Here is a 20,160-nt window from a genome sequence, read left to right as displayed (position 1 = left end):
TGTCCCATAAAACCTAAAATATTTCCTATGTGGCCCTTCACAGTAAAGTTTGCAACTGCTCTTCTGGGCCATGGAAGCTTTGTCTAGATGAAGTTTACATTCATACTTGGGTGGCTGCTTTCCCCACCAGAGGGGCACAACCAGGCTGGGAGTAGAAGTGGGCCACATGAGCAGGATTTGGGTCAGAGGTGAGGAAGACCACCTTCCCACACCGAAAATGTCAGGGTGATGCTCCTTGGATGCTAACAGCCCCCTAAATGGCACAAACCCCACTTCTGAACCAAGGCCAAGAGCAAAGCCAGTGCAGCCTGTCCCTGCCCAGAGCATCTGCACCAGTGCCCTCTGACCTTGTTGACCTTGCAGCCTCGGTGCTGGTCCCCCACCCATCCCAGCTTCCCTGCCACCCACAGCAGAGCTATTACCCCTCACCCCCACCGCCCAGGCTGTGGTTATAGGCACCTGTCGAAGGTGATTTTGATGGGGTAGCCTGGCTGGGCTTCGATCACCCAGGCACAGCTCAGGGCATCCTTGTAGAAGCCAGGCCAGCCAGGAGACAGGATGGTGCCACTGGGCGAAGTCAGATGACCGCCGCAGGGAGCTGGGGAAGAAGGGAGACAGGCAGTTTTCTTGGGGGAACAATGAATAAAGAAAAGTCTTTCTATAAAATGTGTCTGCCAGCAAGTATTGTTTTTTTTTATTAATGGAGAATTACATAAACCATCTAGACCGTGAGTTCTGTCTTTCGGGACTTTTATGGATATGTCCAGTTACATCACTTGGAATTTTATGAAGGGCTGGAGGGGAGGCATGAAAAGAATCCTTTAAACAAAGTCCTCTGCCATTCTAGAAGGGTTGAAGTACAGCTAATATTGGGTCATACTGGTTCTTTCTTTGTTCTTCACTCAATTATCAGGCCTCTGACAGAGGCATGAGCCTGGCTCCTGCCCTGCACACACAGCGCTGGCCCTGGACCGCGGTCAGGGTCCCAAGCTCAGCTCAGAGCCTTGCACAGTCCACTCCACTGTGAGTTCCCCAAGGGCAGGGGCCGTGTTATTTGTCCTGAACAACTCGGAGTCCCCGGCCCCTAGCCTTGTGCTTGGAACACGGGTGGAACACTGAGTGACCGCTGCTTGAATGAGTGAGTGGATGGAAGCATGCTCTCGGTCACGGCGGGTAAACCACAGGCCCTCAGGGTCCAGGCACAATCCACAGCTGGCTCTGAGCTTGCAACCTGTCATCTCAGCCCCCAGTCTCTCTCCATCCGTCTTCCTACTCTCTCCCACCTTTCCCATCACTCCTGCCTTTTCCCGCAATCAGACCCTTGGCCCTGAGATGGTGATTAGAGCTAGTCCAGAGCTCTACCTTCAGGCCATGAAGGCTCCACCTTCAGACTTCATGGTCCACCCTTTGGGTTAGGCAAGGTCACGTGACCACCTTGATCCATCAATCGAGGGCAGAAATGATGTGTGTCATGTCCATGTGAGAACATGAAGAGCCAGCGTGTGATCTGCAGCTGGTGACTGTGAAAGTGAGGGTCTAGATGGAAGTCCCGTCAGCTGGGCATCTAAGTGACCTTGAGGAGTAGAGTCCCATGACCCTGGTTACACGTGTAGCCTGTGTAGCCTGTCTTTAAGCCACTGAGATTCTGGGTTTATCTGGTAGCACAGTCTAACATCAACCACCCTGATAAGACATCTCCCTCCCTGAGACCGATGATGAGGGTGTTGATCACGACGAGCGCCAAAGCTGCTCCCACTGTCACCATCACGGCCATGGACTGAGTGTTACACGCTGAGCTTCAAGGCTTTGCTCACTCCTCACAAAACACCAACCCTGAGAGGAGGGTGCTATTCTTGTCTCTATTTTACAGTTAAGAAAGCGGAGCCTTAAGCAGATTGAGTAACTAGGCTTTGCTAACTAACTAGGATTAGCAAGTGGTAGAGCTTGGATTCAGACCTAGGAAGACAGCATAAATCCAGAGACTTTACCCCAAACAGCCTCCTTGTTTTAAAAGAAACTCTGCTTCCTTAGGCTCCCCTTACCATGGTGCTACCAGCTGCCAAAATGTGCTGAACAAGACTGGAAAGGAAAGGGGATAAAGAGCTACACAACACTCCTATCTTTGCAAGTTTTTGCAGATTTCCCCAAGTAATCAGACTCATAAAATAATAGCCAAATGTACCACAACTTTCCTCTCTCAATTCTAGAACCCTTCTGAGAAATTTAAAATAATCATCAGACATTCTTCATAGTAAATTACATTAGAAAGTTCACTTAAAAAGAAGATAAAGAAGAAGAATTATGAGGTTAATAGTAGACAACTCATACTGCTGATTTAGGATACTAACTGCTTTTATGTGTTATCTTATTTAAATGTGCACACCATTCATGAAATCACCCCCATTTTACAGAGGAAAAACTGAGGCTAAGAGAGTAGATCAAGAGCTAGTAGAGCAGGAAAGTGAAAGTCACTCAGTCATGTCCAACTCTTTGCAACCTCATGGACCGTAGTCTGCCAATTCTCCAGGCCGAAATACTGAAGTGGGTAGCTGTTCCCTTCTCCAGGGGATCTTCCCAACCCAGGAATCAAACCCAGGTCTCCCACATGGCAGGCAGATTCTTTACCAACTGAGCCACCAGTTAACTTCAAATGTTCTGTCTCCAAATTCCCCTGCAGCACATGACAGCATGGCAACCACAGCCAACTGGTATGAGCTCCCTGGAATTGAGTTTACTATGTGTTGGGCTTAATGTGGATTATCCTCCTGACAACTGCAACACTAAAAGGTAGATAACCATTATTATCCTGATTTTATAGGCAGGGATTATTATCCCATTACCAGGCAGTTGAGGCTTGGAGAAAACAAGAAATTACACAGCACCTCTATCAAATACTGAAAGAACAAACTGCCCATGGGTATTATTTCCTGGGTAACCCATTTTCAAAACCCATCCGTTCATGTCGCTGAAATGACCAATGTTTTCCTCTGCTTTCCCAATTGACTTGTGAGACCCCTTGAGGGTGGGGAGGGGCCTGCCTACAGCTATATGCCTGGGTCCCCAGGCAGGTAATGAGTCTCAGAAGAGAGTGGGGACTCCCTCTTGGCTCCCATTCAGCACAGGCCCAGTGTCTTTGGTGGCTGGACTGTGATGTCTTCACTTTGCGGGAAGCCGTAGATCACAGAGCCCCTATTGCCTGCCCCGGCTACTCTCAATTCAGTGGTATACACAACAAAGCCCAACCTCAACTCGCCAGAGAGGGAAGCTCAGACCTTTTCTTTGATGGTCACTATTTTGTTTTCTTTCTCTGCTATACTGTTTTATTACTTTGGCTACGACCTCTCTTCTCTGCTTTAGGTGCTTGGCAAACAATCTTTCCATTCATTCAGTCCTTCACTCTCTCTAGTTCATCTTCATATCCCAAGGTGGCAGTTGCTAGGCAGGGAGAGGGAGGGGAGGATTCCTAAGTACAGTGTCTCTTTAACATTTCAGAAGATTTAAACCTTGCTCTTACCAAGAAAATACAAATCAAAACTACACCAAGAAATTATTTCTCATCCTTCAAGTAGGGAAAATGCAAGGTCTGACAACACATGAAGTTGAGGGAAAGTAGGAATTCTAGTACTCTGCAGCTAGACACGCCAAAGGGCACACAATCCCTAAGCAGGGAAATTTGGTAGCATCTAGCAAAACTCAGTCATTTATTCTCTCACCTAGCAACTCGACTTTTAGAACTCTATCTCAAAGATGTGTGTTTGTGTGTGTTAGTTTCTCAGTCAAGTCTGAATCTTTGCGACCCCACGGACTGTAGCCTGCCAGGCTCCTCCATCAATGGGATTTTCCAGGCAAGAATACTGGAGTGGATTGCCATTTCCTTCTCCAGGGGATCTTCCCGACCCAGGGATCGAACCTGGGTCTCCTACATTGCAGGCAGACTCTTTACTGTCTGAGCCACCATCCTAAAGATACACTGGCAAAAATATGAAAGGACATATATATATATGCACCAGGCTATGTAAGGCAGCACTATTTATAATAGCCAAAGAATGGAAACAAGCTCAAATGTTCAGTGCTAGGGAGCTGACTGAATGAATTGGAGTAATCAACAAAATGGACTAGTTATGCAGCTATAAAACAAGAATGGGGAATATTCTGTGTAACATCACGGAGTAGTCCCCAGGACATTTTATTAAGCGAATAAAAGCAAGATACAGTGGTAAAAGCAGGGGTACCGTATGATTCCATTCGTCTAAGACAAGGGTAGGAGACACACACACCTTTACTCATATTAATGGTCAATGAAAGCGCAAAACCCAAAGACAAAAGATGACCTATGGATGGAGGGAGGGGGGTGGAGCAGAAAGGAAAGGAACTGAAGCTGGACTCTCTTAGAATAGGCCTCCTTTTAGAGGTTTAGCTTTGGAACTATGTCAATATTTTACATAAGTAAAAGAAGACATATGTGGAATCTGGAAAAACGGTGCTGATGAACCTATTTTCAGGAGAGATAGAATAAAGATGCAGATGTAGAGAACAGATGTGCGGACAGGGGGTAGGAAGGGGAGGGGATGATTTGTGAGATAGAAACGGACATATGTACACTATCAGGTATAAAATAGCGGGAACCAGCAGTATAGCGCAGGGAGCTCAGCTTGGGGCTCTGTGCTGACCTAGATGGGTGGGATGGGGGCTTGGTAGGAGGAGGACTCAAGAAGGAGGGGATATATATCTATATGTATACATACAACTGATTCACTTCTCTGTACAGCAGGAACTAACACAACTCTGTAAAGCAACTATACCACAATAAAAAGCTTTAATTTTGATAAGCAATTTCTTAAAACTTAAAAGCAGTGTAAAATCAATGAACAGAAAAAAATCAATGTCAGTCGGTAGCATAATTATACATAAAGAAACTAAAGAGATTTTTAAAACACAGTAATGTGATAGTTTATCCCTAGTAGGATGTAGAGACCAGAAGAATTGAAAGGAAAATCACGAAAACAATTTTCAATAATCATACAGCTGTCCGTGGCATTGGGATTACAATTCTGAGACTCTTGGGTGGATATTAGGGGACGGGAACTTGGATTACCAGCAAAAATGAAAGTAGAGACAGCGATGATATCAGGGAAGTTCAGTGAAAAAGAAAAATGCACTTACATTTGAAATGAAATGAACCCATGATGCATTTTAGCTTTTAAAAAGTATTTCTTAGCTCTGTTTGTTGAAACGGTTTAGAAACAAGGACCTACTCAATGGTAATAAGCACTGCCAGTACCCAGATTCTAAATATCATTTCTCACTAAAAGGAACCAGGACTCCTTGGAGAAATAGCTGATTGTAGGTCAGGGACAGAAAATGTACAAGATGAGTTTGGGCCAATTTCAAAGCGCTCCCTCTGGCCAATGGGATGGTTTGAGTGCTGAGCAGAGTAACAACCGCAGTGCATTTAAACGCATACAGTACGTTTAAATCCTTTGGATTGCAATGATATTAAATATTTTTCAACTTAGGAAGATGCTAGAGTCAACCCATTAAGATTAAAAGTGGTAAATAAAGGAAAATAATTAAGTATTTCTCCTGTCTTTTCTTTATCAACTATACCTCAGGGTAACCAAATAGTTGTTGGGGGCAAGTTTTCTGTGTTTCCGCATATAAAAGAAGAGATAAAATGCTACTATTTTGTAATCTCTAGGCTATGATCGTTGATGGCTCCTATTAATAATATCACCCAAAGAGTAACAACTAGACATTACATGTCTCTGATGGAGGCCCAGAGCTCTGCTTATAAAACATTTTGGCCAAAAATCAGAACCTGAATCTGATTAGGCTTCTAGATCTTACTGCCAATTAAAGGAAATGTAAGCGAGAGAGAGAGAGGATCATGTTAAACAATCTCCTAGGGATGTAATCACCAGAATTCAGACTGCAGGAGACTCCTGGGGTAAACAACCTGCCTTCCTCAACAGAAATGCCGCGAGGGAGTGGGGCTGCCACCTACAGAGGGCGCGGGGTGCATCCGCCAATGGTAATGCGTCAGCCTCACCAGGGTTCTGACTTAAAATGCTATGAAAGAAAGGATTAGATAGAGAATCAAGGAAACTTGATTGTGTTAAATAACTACCTCCATAATGTTAAAGACAGTAGTATTGAAGTTCTATTTTAGAGTGTTCTTTTCCTCTATTAGAGATACACACTAAAATGTTGATTACATATTATGCCTGAAATTTGCTTCACAATAATCCCAGAGGAGGGTAACGGTGGGAGATACTGGTAACGCTGGGGTATGAATGAAATGAAATAGGCCATGGGTTTATAATTGCTGCAGCTGGGTTATGGGCACATGGGGTTCACTATACTACTCTCTGTGTTTGAAAACTTCCATTAAAAATGTTAGGCTGATGACTTCCCTGATTTCCCAATGGTAAGGAATCCCCTGGGCAATGAGGGGACACGGGTTTGATCCCTGGCCCGGGAACTAAGATCCCACATGCTACATAGCAGTGAAACCCAGGCACTGCGGCTACCCAGCCTGAGGACCACAACTAGAGAGTCTGTGTGCCTCACGGAAAAGATCCTGTATTATGCAACCAAGATCCTGCGTGCTGTATCGAAGATTCAGCGCAGCCAAATAAGTAAATAAAATAAAACTTAGAAAGAAGATATCCCTTCTTCCTTTTAACAAAATGTTAGGCTGAAAAGAAGGGTATGCACACAGGCACACACACATGCATACAGGGAAAAGACAAAAAAAAAAAAAAAAGAGGAGAGGGTTCTGCCTTGAACGGGGAGAAGGATTCAGCAATAAGAGGGACCCGGTGCCTTATCCCAGTGCCCAGTAGAGTAGGTGCTCAATAAATGCTTGATGGAAGGAATAAAATACTGCATTAGGACCCTGCAAAGTCATAGGCTGAAATCTTAACTCCCACGTGACTGGTTTTGGAGAGGGGACTTGAAGGACACAACGACGGTGAAATGAGGTCACAAGGTTGGGCCCTAGTCCAAAAGGACTGCTGTCCTTAGAAGAAGAGGAGACATCAGGAGTGCACGTTCACAGAGAAAAAGGCCGCATGAGGACACAGCAAGACGGCGGCCATCTGCTAGCTAAGGAGAGAGGAATTGGGAGAGAGCGGCCAGCCCTGCTGGCACCTTGATCTTGGACTTCCAGCAGCCAGAAACATGAGAAAACACATTTCTGTTGTTTACATCACCTGGCTTGTGGTATGTTGTTATGGCAGCACGAGATGGCTAACATGCTGGGCTTCTGACGAGGGGCTGGGGTCCCCCGGGAGGGAGGCCCCACCTCTCCTGACCTCAGATGCTCCAGGGTGAAGGGCATATGGGATGGGGATGGAGTAGAGAGACCCCAGAAACACAGGCTCACTGAGCTCTCACAGGGCGCCAGCCACCAATCGACGTGTGCTCTGCTCTTCCTGGGTGTTCACCCTCACAGCAGAATTCAGGGTAGGTGCTGGTCTCAGCCTCATTTCCAAGTTGAGGAAATGGGAACAGAGGGCTTAGGTAACTAGTCTAGAAACACACAGCAGAGAAGTGGCAGAGCCAGGATTTAAACCTGGGAAGTCTGGTTGGGTCTCCTTGTGAGTCCCTTGGACTGCAAGGAGATCCAACCAGTCCATCCTAAAGGAGACCAGTCCTGTGTATTCATTGGAAGGACTGATGCTGAGGCTGAAACTCCAATACTTTGGCCACTTCATGAGAAGAGTTGACTCATTGGAAAAGACCCTGATGCTGGGTGGGATTGGGGGCAGGAGGAGAAGGGGACGACACAGGATGAGATGGCTGGATGGCATCACCGACTTGATGGACATGAGTTTGGGTGAACTCTCGGAGTTGGTGATGGACAGGGAGGCCTGGCATGCTGCGATTCATGGGGTCGCAAAGAGTCGGACACGACTGAGCGACTGAACTGAACTGAACTCAACTGAGTCTGGCTCCAGAGCCTGTATTTCTAACCACTGCGGATGGACACGAGAATGCCCACCCTGAGCACTGCCCTCACGGGGCTCTCCGTGTGACTGTCTAGAAGCCGTGGAAGCCTTTTCCTCGATTCCCTCCAACCACGCCTCCCCACAGCCCCTGAATCCCTCATGGCTCATCCTCCACCATTCTGTGGTCAAACAAAAGGAGCGTGAACTCTGGAGTCAAACAGACTGCATTTGGTGGTTCAAAGTGATCGCTCTGGTATCAAAATACCTGGACTTGGATGCTCATCCTCCCGTTCACTGAGCTGTGCGGCCTTGGGCAAGTTCCGCGCCCACTCTGTGCTTCAGTTTGCTCAGCTGTGAAGGATCCTAACAGTACCTCCCCCATGGTTGTCAGGAGGATGTAATAGAACAGTGTTTGTAGAGCACATGGCCTAGTATTTAGCACATAATAACTGCTCGATTATTACTAGCTGGGCGATCTCAGGCAAGTCAGTTCACCTTGCTGCTGTGCAGATTTCTCATGCATAGAGAGTGACATCTTTCTCAACAAGAGGGACCAGAAGATTTAATGAAACATTGTTAGAAACTCAATAACTACCCTCCTTCCTTAGAAGCCCAAATGACATCCCACCATCACTTAGTTCCCTCTTGTGGGAGTGGGGAGAACGGATTTTTCTTTTTTTATAAGAATTTTTTTTAAGCATAAAATTAACACATTAATTTTACATACAGATAGGAAAAAAAAATGTAGACGTGTCTACACAAAACAAATAGGCCATTTTGCTCTGGGATGTGGGCCTAGGAAATGAATATTTCCACTTTAACTTTATTGCACTCGTGTAGCATTTAAATTTTTTACAACCATCAAGTATGAGTTTAAACACGAAAATACATACTTACTGCAGATAATTTATCTTCTTTTCCCCCGTGTATTTCTCTTAAACAGCATAGTTTTGAAAACCCAGTTTGAGAGTCTTTGTCTCCTAATAGGGAGTTTAATTACCTTTATTATCGTAACTGATGTGTTTGTCCTGCTGCTGTCATCTTCTTTTATGCTGTCAATTTATGATGCTTCTGTGGGTCTTGTTTTCTTTGTCTTTTGCGATTGGCAATATGTTTCCTTTTGTTTTAATTTTCTACTGGGATATGGAAAGTGGAAAACCTGCTCTTCATCCTATTTGTAGACACTTTTAAGTCTTTGACAAACAAGTTTGAAATCATATTCTCTCTAGTGATAGAATTCAAGGAAATTACAGTAACGGGGTAGCCAAGAACCTGGATGTGGATTCTGGTTCTGTCACTTACAAGCCGGAAGGACCCTGGGCAAGTGACTTGGCTTCTTTGTGCTTTAAATGGGGCAATTACAACACCTACTTCCTAGACTGGTACATGGCCGATATGAGGTGACACCTTTAAACACCCATCATAGTGCTGTATGAATCGGTCCCTGCTTAAAAGACAGAGGAAGAGACAAGCGTGGGGGTGAGAACCACATGTTCCTTTGTAGCTGCTTCACTACTTGGAAGTCTTTCCTAGGAAATTTCTGATTTTAAATACACGGATCCCTTATGTCCTCTGTTCTGTAGATCAGGGGTCAGCAAATTACAGCCCAGGGACCAAAGCCGACCCCTTCATTTCTGTTTTGTCAAAGCTGCTTTCCCATAATGATGGCAGAGTTGAGCTGAGACCGTAGGGCCCTCAAAGCTGAAAACGCTTCCTAGCTGGCCCTTTAAGAAAAAGTTTGCTGACTGACTTCTGCTTTATATCAGCCAGATGATCATCCTTCTTTCTAAATTTAGGAGAAGAAGCCATTTTCTCCCTTGTCCTATTACAGCCTCTCAAAAGCTAAGAGGCTCTCAGAATATATTAAAAGACTTTTTAAAAGACCATTAGCTTCCACGTTTAATTGTCCACAAGGTGGGGATACTTAATCAAAAACAAAACTAGAAAAAATGGAAAGACAAAGATGCTGGTTACAAAGCAGGATTCTTCCAAGACTTGGCACAGGAGGGAAAAGGGCCAAGGAGGGCCAGATTCCAGGGGCTTCTTAACCAGTGTGCTCCACGGTTTCAAGTCCAGACTTGGGCAACCTAGGTGGTGTCCAGCTCTCACCCTGGCCCTCTGATCTGCTGCTCCCCAGGTCCCCGAAAACCATGGTGGCATCAAATGCCCATAATTCTAGGAAGACCGAGCAGACTTTCCCTGGTGCCAAGTCAGCCTCTTTCCACCAGAGTGCCCCTTATTTCTGGTTGCCCACTGTCCCCAACCCTAAGCATTTCCCTCCCCAGGGACAGAATGAACAAGACAACTGTAATTTCAAAATTAAGACTCTGCCTATCAAACAGTAATCCTCTTTAAGGTCCACGAACGAAGGCCGAGTTCTCTTGGGCATTCACTCGTGGTCTGGAGTAGCTCACTGCTCCAGCAGAACTGTGGTCTAGGAGCAGCTGATTCAGGAGGGTGGGTGGTGGAGAGAAGGCTGCCTCTCAGGGGGGTCAGCCCCACTGGGACTGAGCCCCCACAGGCTCAGGGGTGCTGGGGTCTGGGCTTCTGCCCCAGAATTCCCACAGTCTTGGTGGGGAAAGAGGACCAAGCTCCAGGGAACTGGTAAAGAAAATGTACTCATGGTGAGGCTCAGTGTCTGATAGAGTTCTCTGCTGCTGGTTTAAGAGGAACAAGGGAACCAGGAGAAAAGAGAGACCAGGTGAGCAGGAGACAGCAGGGAAGATGTCCTGGGCGAGACGGACCGGAGGAAAATTCAAGAGAGGAGGTTGAGGAGCACGATGGAGAATGAGGGGCCTAGCCTAAAGGGAAGGCGAGACCCCAGACCAACAAGCCCCCAGACCCTGGACTCTGTCTCATCCCCAAAGACCACCATCAGACACTCGTGTTTACCCCGCTGCTGACAGGGAGGGAGTTACCCAACCCATCAGGTCCACAGCTGGGCGGGGGCGAAGACAGGAGTTTCATGCTTCTCTGACACCAAAGCTTATGCTGTTTCCAGAAGAGCTCACTCGCTGGGTAAAATGGCAGAGGGGGCTGGGGGCTGTGAGGGCAGGACGGCACCTGTCTGTCACGAGCGGGACAGGCATCTGGAAGGATGAACCCACCACACGCTCCCCAAAGTGGACCGCTACTCTGCTGGGCCTGGTGAAGGAATGGTTAATATCAGGTGAACATCACGCTCGCTGCCAACACTGATGGGGCACTGCCTCTCTGCTCACGACCACCCTGGGAGAGGGCTCCCCTTCTTAATTGTACTTTACAGATGGAGCAATTGAGGCACAGAGAAGTCAAGTCACTTACCCCCCAGGGCGACTCAGTGGGTAAGTTTCAGGGAGAAGACACAAGGCAGTCTGATGAGAGTCAGGGCTCTGGAGGCCATTAGGGAGGCTCTAGCCTAGTTAAAAGGTCATTCATTCATTCATTCAGTGATTCATCAGCCAGTGTTGACTGAGCACCTAGCGGGTGTCAGACCATAAGCCAGCTGTGGGGATACAAGGCCGAGGAAGGTTCCCTAACCTCACGGAGCTTACCAACCAGCAAGAGCATGGCCAATACTTATACGAGGCGCTCCGCCTATGCTGGGAACCGCCCTTTACATGTGCATCTTATTATCTCCCCACTTTTTTTTCAGCTGAAAATAAACAACAGAGATTTAGAGGGAAAAGGCAGCTTGCCATGGTTCCAGCCCAGGTCCTTCTGACCTGAAGGCCCCACCTTGATGCCAGACCCTCTGCCACAGGCTCTGTACTCTTGGGAGTCTCCCTCCCCACCCCCGCCTGTCAGCTCTTGGGGCTGTGCCCCCTTTAAGGCACGCCCCATTCTTTGGGCTCCTGACCTTCCCTCTTGCTGGCTGGGGTGCTCAGAGCTGGGTCTGGGGACTGGGTATGGAGAGGTCCCTTAGGTCTCACCCTCTGTCCATCATGGGAGATGAGAGGAGGAAGCTTTCTGGCTCCCAGAAGGAAGGAGCCACAGCCCCTGCCTCCTCCTTAGACACCATCACTGCCTTCAAGGAGTCCGTTGTTCACAAGTATTTATCAAGGGCCTGTTCTGTGCCAGGCATTGTGCTTGGTGCACACGTCTGACATAATTCCTGCCCTCAAGAAACTTTGTGTGTTCCATAACTGAAGCTGAGTAGACCAGATGGCTGGTCCCTGAAATTGCATTAAAACCTGTCTGCATGGCAAGGCAGGACTGAGGAGACACCACAACAATCTTGTGCCTGCTTCAAGCTGTGTGTTTTTTTTTCTGGCTGGTCTGCCCCTAGTCTCCTGGAGATTGACTGCAAGGATATCAAGGCAGTGTTTAACAGAGGCACCAAGGCCAAGCCTGGGAGATGTCCTAGGGAATTGAGGGAAATTAGCGTGTGGAGTCGGACACGACTGAAGTGACTTAGCAGCAGCAGCAGCAGTGTGTGGAGACAGAAAGAGTGGAAGGCATTTTGAAAGACACGCAGACTCACAGCACTGCCAGGCTGCTTCAGGCTGATGGCGCTCCCTGAAGGAGCTGAGAGCAGGGCTCCTAACTGCTGTGGTATTGAGAGCATTCCCAGTTGAAAGAAGAGGTGTTTTTTGATGCCTGACAGTCTAGATCCAGCGTTTCTCCAGTTTAATCTCTGGTTATAACTCAATTTTCTGTGCAATGTTGTTCTATAAAGACTCGACCATTCCAGGATGAGGGTGAGAGGGTGGTCGCCAGTCCTGGGAGAGGAGGACCACCGGGTTTCGGGCTGCTCGGTCCCCCTCCTCAGCGTCTCCGGCTGCCAGCTCCGCCCCCCGCCCGCCCGCAGGCACGCACCTTCGCACCGTAGCACCGCGCTGTTCCAGACCACACTGCCCTCCTTCAGGACACAGGTGATGGTCTCCGAGCCCTGAGTCCCGAGGAAGCCTTCGTCGCAGAGGAAAGAGATGGAGCTGCCCAGCTGGAGGCTGTCACCGAACCGCTTGCCATTCACTGGGACGCCAGGATCGGGGCACTCATTGTGTCGGAAGGCTGTGCGGAGGAAAGTCAAGGACGTGATTAGACACAGCTGGTGTGCAGATGGACTCCCAACCAAAAGAAGCTTCAGTATGAAGGCCAATCCTAGACTTCCCCCGCTTTCCCAAGGGACCGGCATGCTGTGGGGAGAGCTGTCTGCCCTAAGCCACACTGAGCGTAAAGCAGGTCTTGTTGAACTCGATGTCCTTCTTCCCTGAGCATCTAGTCCAACCTCATTCTAAAGCACATTTATAGGTCAGGCAGTGGGCTGTTTGTCCTGTCAGCTCATCAATATCAAATATCGATTCTGTGAAATGGGTATTATCACCCCACTTTACAGATGAAGAAACTGAGGCTCAACATGGTAAAGGAGTAGATCTGTGTCCTCAATGTCAAATCCATTCTATGTGCCCCTAATTTCAGACAGGGGATCACTTACGTTGCAGGGGAGCTGGACTCTAAATCCTGTGACAGTAATAGACATCGGGTACCATAAAGCACATGCCCTGGGATCAACCCTGTCTGAAGCCATTCCCTTCACTTTCTTGCCTCAGGCCGCCTCTCACTCCACCCACGTGGTTGATCATACAGTTGGCGGGTGGAGAGGAAAGAGTCAGAACACTTGTGGGTTTAATCAAGTTCTGCCTCTTATTAGTTACATGGTTCTGGGCAACTGATGTCATCTTTCTGAGCCTCTGTTTCCTGACCTATAAAATAGAGATCATACTTCACAGGTCGGGTCATTCTGAGATAGCAATAACATGAAAGTTGGTTTGAATTTGCAAGTGGAGAATGCTGGGTGCAGCGCATGACAGGTGGTGAGTCCTCTTTAAGTCTGGGTTCCCTTCTTTCTTCCTGTTCCCCACCTTCCTCCATCAGGGGTGCCCAGTTCTCATAGTCAAGTCTGAGGCTACACCCTATTTGCATCCTGGCTGTTTTAAGGAGAGTGGCTTTCCAGTGAAGACCAGGCTCCACGGCTGCGTAGACATGGGCTATTTTAAAGAACTCTTTAAACTATTAAAGAACTATTTTAGAGCCCTCTGAGATTCCCTAGTGACTGAAACACTTGCACAGTCAGAAACAGAAGCAGCCATGGAAGCTGTCAGATCATCTAGCTGGAGGCAAAGCTGGCGATCCTTCCTACTGCGGCTGGGCCGCAGGAGCATCTGACATGGAGATGACCATGAGATCCCTGCTGAGCCCCGATGCAGTCCCCCTTCCCTCTGAAATGCAATTTAAGTCAACCTAGACTTCTGTCTCCCAAACTTTGCTTATCAGGAACTGTGACCATGAGCTTGCCCTGACATTTAGAAAAAAGGGCTGGGAAGAAAAGTGGTGCATGGGGCCCATAAGTCCAGACATTTGTCTACTCAGAACCCTATCAGTCACACACACACACACACACACACACATGTTCACACTGCATAGGGATATGGAGCTATCTCCAATGTCTCAGAGCAAATGCTCTAAGTCAAAGATTTAAGTACTGCCCAGTTTTACCTGCGTCCTGTTTCAATCTCAGCTCCCTGGCAGGTGAAAGGGGATGGATCTTAACCTAGGAAGCTGATGTCGTGGGGCTGGGTGTGATGCCTGCAGGATGCTCAGTAAACAGCAGTCACTGTCATCAGCGTTCAAAACTCTCCACGTGGAAGAAGAGTCAGTTTACTCTAAGGAGCTCTGGCGGTGGAAGTGGGATCTCTGAGCCTTGTTACAGGGACACGGATTTAATGTTAGCGTGAAGGGAAGCCCGAGAGCTGTCCAGCTGTGGAGAGTGCTGTCTGGGGGTGAGGAGCTTCCTGACACTGGGCACATTCCAACTCTGCCCAGATGATCGTCGGTTGGGACGTGGCCAAGGAGACGCACACGCTGTGGGGGAGACTATACCAGTTTGTGAACATTTGCCCACGACTGTGGTTGCACTAGCTGCAACAGAACCATCTCAGAAGCTTGTAAAAACTGTAGATTCTAGGGCCTCCTTCCTTAGACATTTTGACTCAGCAGGGCTAGAATGGGGCCCAGATTTTTCCCTTGGACAGTAAGGAAATCAAACCAGTCCATCCTAAACAAAACCAACCCTTAATATTCGTCGAAAGGACTGATGTTGAGGCTGAAACTCCAATACTTTGGCCACCTGATGTGAAAAGCTGACTCACTGGAAAAATGCCCTCATGCTGCGAAAGACTGAGGATGGGAGGAGAAGGGGACGACAGGATGAGATGGTTGGATGGCATCACCGACTCAATGGACATGAGTTTGAGCAAACTCTGGGAAATAGTGAAAGATAGGGAAGTCTGGTATGCTGCAGTCCATGGGGTCACAAAGAATCAGACATGACTCAGGGACTGAAAAACAACAATCCAGCTCTATCTGTGTAAATGCACAGAAGATTATCTGATGTTTGTAATAGTGTTCATCTCTGGCGGAGGGGGATCTGAGGTGGAGGTCAGCACTTTTTCCTTGAACTGGCCTGTTTTTGACTATTGACATATCGGATGTGTATCACTTTTACATGATGGAAGAATATTAGAGAGGAATGCAGGGTGAGAGTTTGATCCTCAGGTTAGGTTTGCGGCTTTCTGCCTCTTTCTCCCAAGAACTCAGCATTTGCTTCTCTCCTGGAAAGTGGGGACCTACTAGGATTTGGTTTTCCTTGGAGACTATGAGATTTTTTTTTTCCCCCCAGGTCCTCCATCAGTATACCCATACTGCTTTGAGCTTGTAGGGTCCTTGGTCCTCCCCATCATGGATAAGCAGGCTTCCCTGGGATGGCTCTTACTCCTCTTCCCACTCCCACCAAGGGGAGGAAAGATCATTTAGCCATTCATGAGTCTTTCCACTCAATAAACATTTACTGATCCTCATGACCTACCAGACCCTGCACTGGGCAGAAGGGAGAGAGAGATAAGTAATGTGTATCCCCATCTTTCCAGAGCTCATGATCTCATGGGAAAGTGGGGATGACGACAGATTGTCTAAAGCCAGTGCTGCAGCGCTAGACTGTGAAGACTGGGGAAGGTAGGACTGGGCTGCGTTTCCTCCTGCTCACAGGTGATGGGAAGAAGAGCGCCCTGGGAGAGGTGCCCTTGGGAAGACGCACTGTTTCTAATCCAGTCCAGTGTCCCGAGGAAGGTGTTGAGGGAAACATCAGAGAAGCATTCTAGCTTCAGTGGTCCCTTGGAATCTCGGGTCTCCAAAGACCCCCACTTGGCACCTGGGGTCTTCAGCTCAGCTAGACCCTGGGGACGGGTGGGACAAGGAAGCAAGACCTCTGTGCCAAGTGGGGCTGGGTGGAGATAAGTTCTATTAGGAAGTGCCAAAGGGACCAGCTCTGGGTGTCCTGTGTGCCTGGGGCAGGGCTTGCTTAGGGACTTGCATTTCATAAGCAACCTCTGGAAAAGGATCTGGTTAATTGCCCAGGGGGACCCAGCTTCAGCTCCTTCTGACAATTTTCCGCTGGCCAAGTTCATCGGGTCTGTAGCTGATTCTACCCTGCTCAGTGCCTCTTGCTACCTTTGGCAGCTTGCTGTTTCCAGCGTCCAAACTTCTGCCTTCACCCCTAACCCTCTCTACAACCCCCTGAGACACAGAAATGACAAGAATCACTGCTTCAGTTTGCTTCTAGAGAAGGGGCCCAGGGTTAAAACCAGAGGTGACAACTTAGGGACTGGAGCCGGGAGGAAATGACCCCAAAGCAGGCTCAAATGAGTCTCAGGGCCAAACAGAAACACTGTTCCAGACCCTTGTTTCTGATTTGACTGTGGGGATAGGAATTGGCAAAACAAAGTGTGAGCGGCCTCATGAGGGATACATGAAGTCAGCAGTGAGAAGGCATCCAAGGGCTTGGAAGAGCACAGCAGAGAGGCGTCAGTAACCAGAGGAGGACGGCAGGGCCCTTCCTGATTCTAGCTGGGCCTTCTAGGAGGGGGAGGGTGGGGAGGAGAAATGGGGCCCCAGGCTCCTTTCACATTACATGACACATCTATTAGAAATAAAGGCTCAAAAGTGAGTGAAGCCACAAAAAAGAGTGCCTTCTGTTTTTCCTGTCATGCTGGAGCCCCATGCCTGGCTCTGCAGTCCTTGGAACTGGTCCACCCACATCACCATTGGCCTATGCCCTGCACTGGACATCCTCAGAGGGACAGTCAGTGGGGGCCACAGGGTGGACTCACTGGTAAAGGTGATGTTGAAGCCTCTCTTCCCCGTGGAGTGGTCAGTCTGGAACTCGAGACGGGCCACGTGGCCACTGCTGGTGATGGAAGAGGGGAGCTGGTTTCCCGAGAAGGTGCCCAGGACGGGAGCCTCAGCCGTGGCCCCATCCTTGATGACCAGGAAGTCAAACTGAGGCTCCACGTCGATGTCATTGAAGGCCAAGTGGATGCGGCTCTCGGGCCGGGCGAGGATGAGCCAGACACAGTGGAGGTGGTTGCCATAGTCCTCTGGGTAGTTGGGCGACAGGACGATCCCAGAAGGGCTGGTGAAGTTGAAGAAGCAGGAAACTGCAAGAGAAGAGCCATGGAGGTCAGTGAGCGTCCCTGGCGCTGTGCCCAGGCCACTGAGGGCAGGCAGGGGGGCATGTCCTTAGTCTAAAAGCAATAGAGAGAAAAGGTGACTGGGGTTTGGCTGGACTGGCTGGGCTCTGAGCTCTAGGCAGCAGACGTGCTGGGTTTATGCTGCGTGCGGTGCTGGGAAGGGTCCCTCTGGCACACTGCGGGCAAGGCGGAGCTGCTCTCCTGGCCTTCCTGCCCTTGCGGTGAGCCGATCCCAGGAGTGTCTGCTGCTCTCAGGCCCTCCTGTTGGGGAAAAACCACCATTTAAGCTGAAGTGGAGTCCCAGTGCCTGGTTCCTCTTAGCTGGTGGTGATCCCCCAGAGTGGTAACCAGGGTAGAGATAGTGCCACTCCATTTCTGTCCTTTAAACCTTCTCGGTGGGGAAATGATTGTGCCTTGGGGATTCTGGCAACTGGGAAGCTACAAAACTATGCTAAAGGAGGTGACCAGTAGGCACCATCTTTCAGAGACCAGAGCTTTGGAAGAAACCGGCAGAGAGAGGGAACAGCACCTTATCTTGAAGCCCCACCTACTTTCCAAGGATCGACTCTTCTGAAAATCTTGATTTTAAACCCTTGTCATGCCCGTAACTAACAGACTCAGAGTAAGTCTGAGGCAAAAGAAAGTGTTATAAATGGAAAAACAAACACTAAACCAATATTAAAAAGGAAAATAATAGCATGAAAAAAATATTGCAACAAATATGCCAAAGAGCAACTCTCAATACTGAAGTAGAGTTTTGTAATTTATGCAAGAACATCACCAAGATGAGCAAAGAATATGCTCAGAGGATTCATATGAGAGAAAATAGAATTAATGTGAAAAGGCAGTCCATTTGCCTAGGGGGAAAAACGAACAACTCATATTGCTGAGGCTTCATGGAAACTCATATGTATTTCTTGTCAGTTGCACAGTAAAGTTGATATAGTTCTGGAAGGGAGTGAATGAGCTCTTATCAACAGCCACAAAACTATTCAAATATTCTGACTCGGTAATCTCCAGGAATTAATTCAAAAGAAAGGAGCCACATGGACAAATATGTTTACAGTGACATAATTTTATTATAGAGGAAAAAATGTGAACAACCTACATGTCAGCCCAATAATGTGAGGTAAATTACAGCCTTTAATGTGGTGTGGTTTGAATGCAATCATTAAAGTGATAAATATGATCCTGTAGAAGGAACAATGTTAAACATTTTAAAGTCAAACAGTACATCATAAAATTATATGTACAGTTTGGATTATAGCTAATAAATATTTACATATATGGGTAAAGACTGGACATGAGCCCCCGAATAAAAACTGTATTAGGGTGAAAGGTTTGGGGGTGATATTTTTCAATGTGAAAGCAATATTTGATTTTTCTGATTGCAAAAATGATACAGGGTCATTGAAACATTTTTTTAATATATAAAGTGTAAAGAAGATAAAAACTAATATGGACAAAAATTTAAATGCCTTTATAACATTTATAGTGATGTTGGATATTAATAATACTGAAATTAAAGCATGATATTGACTTATTAATTATAATGAAGTGAAAGTGAAAAATAATATTAAAACCAAGTTTGCAAAAAAATAAAACAACACAAAACAAAGGAACTGGTGATTCTTTCTGTTGAGTTTCTCTTCCTTTTCCTGAGTCTACCCACCTTTCCCTTTTCTGCACTGGGTGTTACTTTTCCAACCTGCTACTCAAAGCCCTCCCATCAAATTTAGCAAAGTGAAACTAGTCCCTAGGACACATTCAGTCTCATCCCTGTAATCTCTGTATTTTATAGGTATGGAAAGTTCGAGCCAAGGGGAGAGAAGGCCATAACCCCATTTAAGATAAAAGACACTGCAGCTCACAGAGATTAGGTAACTTGCCAGGCTCACACAGCGAGTAGACGGTAGCAGCAAGTTCCAATCCATGCAAATCCTTGCTAGTTCAAATCCACCTGACTCCAGGGGCCAAGCCCTTAGCCACCCAGCAACACCGCCTCCCAGTATGAGAAGAGTATTGCTCACAAGTCTAACAGATGAATCCTTGGCGGTATTCTTAGAATCGGCTAAAGATCCGTTGACCCCAAGCATTACATCAGCCCTGAACTAGAAGCTCTGGTCCGGACACAGATGTCCCCCAACACAGCTATCCCACCCATAGCTTTGTGGCAGTCCAGCTGGGAGCATAATACACATAATGAGGAATATGAAACCAACGGAGCCCACTACCTGAAGACAAAGAGAGGGTAAAAACCGCATGGCTTGCCTACTAGTAGAACAACATCAAGGTAGACCAAAAGCAAAGAAAAGCTCTATGATTTCAGAGGCACTGAAAGCCTGAGAACACATGCATTTGCTGCAGAGAATTTAATTAATGCCTGCTGAGTCCCCATCCCCACTCCATCACTCTATCACACATTTTCTTTATACCCTTTATCCAGAGTTGCCAAGTTGTAAATCTCAAGGGGCACCATTTTGAGCAGCTATATGTGGTAGCTCTTCCTATCACTCTTTAAAATAACCTTGTTCACTAGTTTCTTGATGGTTTGTCCTTCTCTCTCCCCAACACACACATATGTACTCCATGAGTGCAGAAATCTTGTCTGTTTGATTCCCCTGAATCCCCATGGCTGCCATAATGCCTGGTACATTATCTGTGCTCAATCAATATTTGCTGAATGAATCAACAAGTATTTA

The 20,160-nt window shown here is 47.4% G+C and overlaps 1 protein-coding gene across 4 annotated transcripts in view; it reads right to left on the bottom strand.

Moving 5' to 3' along the window:
* Nucleotides 1-20,160, bottom strand: part of CSMD2 (CUB and Sushi multiple domains 2) — a 694,802-nt gene that overhangs the window by 231,922 nt on the left and 442,720 nt on the right. For all 4 annotated transcript variants that reach the window (XM_061412621.1, XM_061412618.1, XM_061412619.1 and 1 more), the window contains 3 exons: nt 17,099-17,425; nt 12,750-12,944; nt 460-598 (listed from right to left, as the gene is read on the bottom strand). In XM_061412621.1, the coding sequence (XP_061268605.1) occupies nt 460-598; nt 12,750-12,944; nt 17,099-17,425 (661 nt within the window). The remainder of the gene's footprint in view (nt 1-459; nt 599-12,749; nt 12,945-17,098; nt 17,426-20,160) is intronic.

This window comes from Bos javanicus, chromosome 3, assembly GCF_032452875.1.
Source record: "Bos javanicus breed banteng chromosome 3, ARS-OSU_banteng_1.0, whole genome shotgun sequence".
Taxonomy (NCBI): domain Eukaryota; kingdom Metazoa; phylum Chordata; class Mammalia; order Artiodactyla; family Bovidae; genus Bos; species Bos javanicus.
Note: the sequence above shows the minus strand (reverse complement) of the source record. Positions and strands in the feature narration are given on the sequence as shown.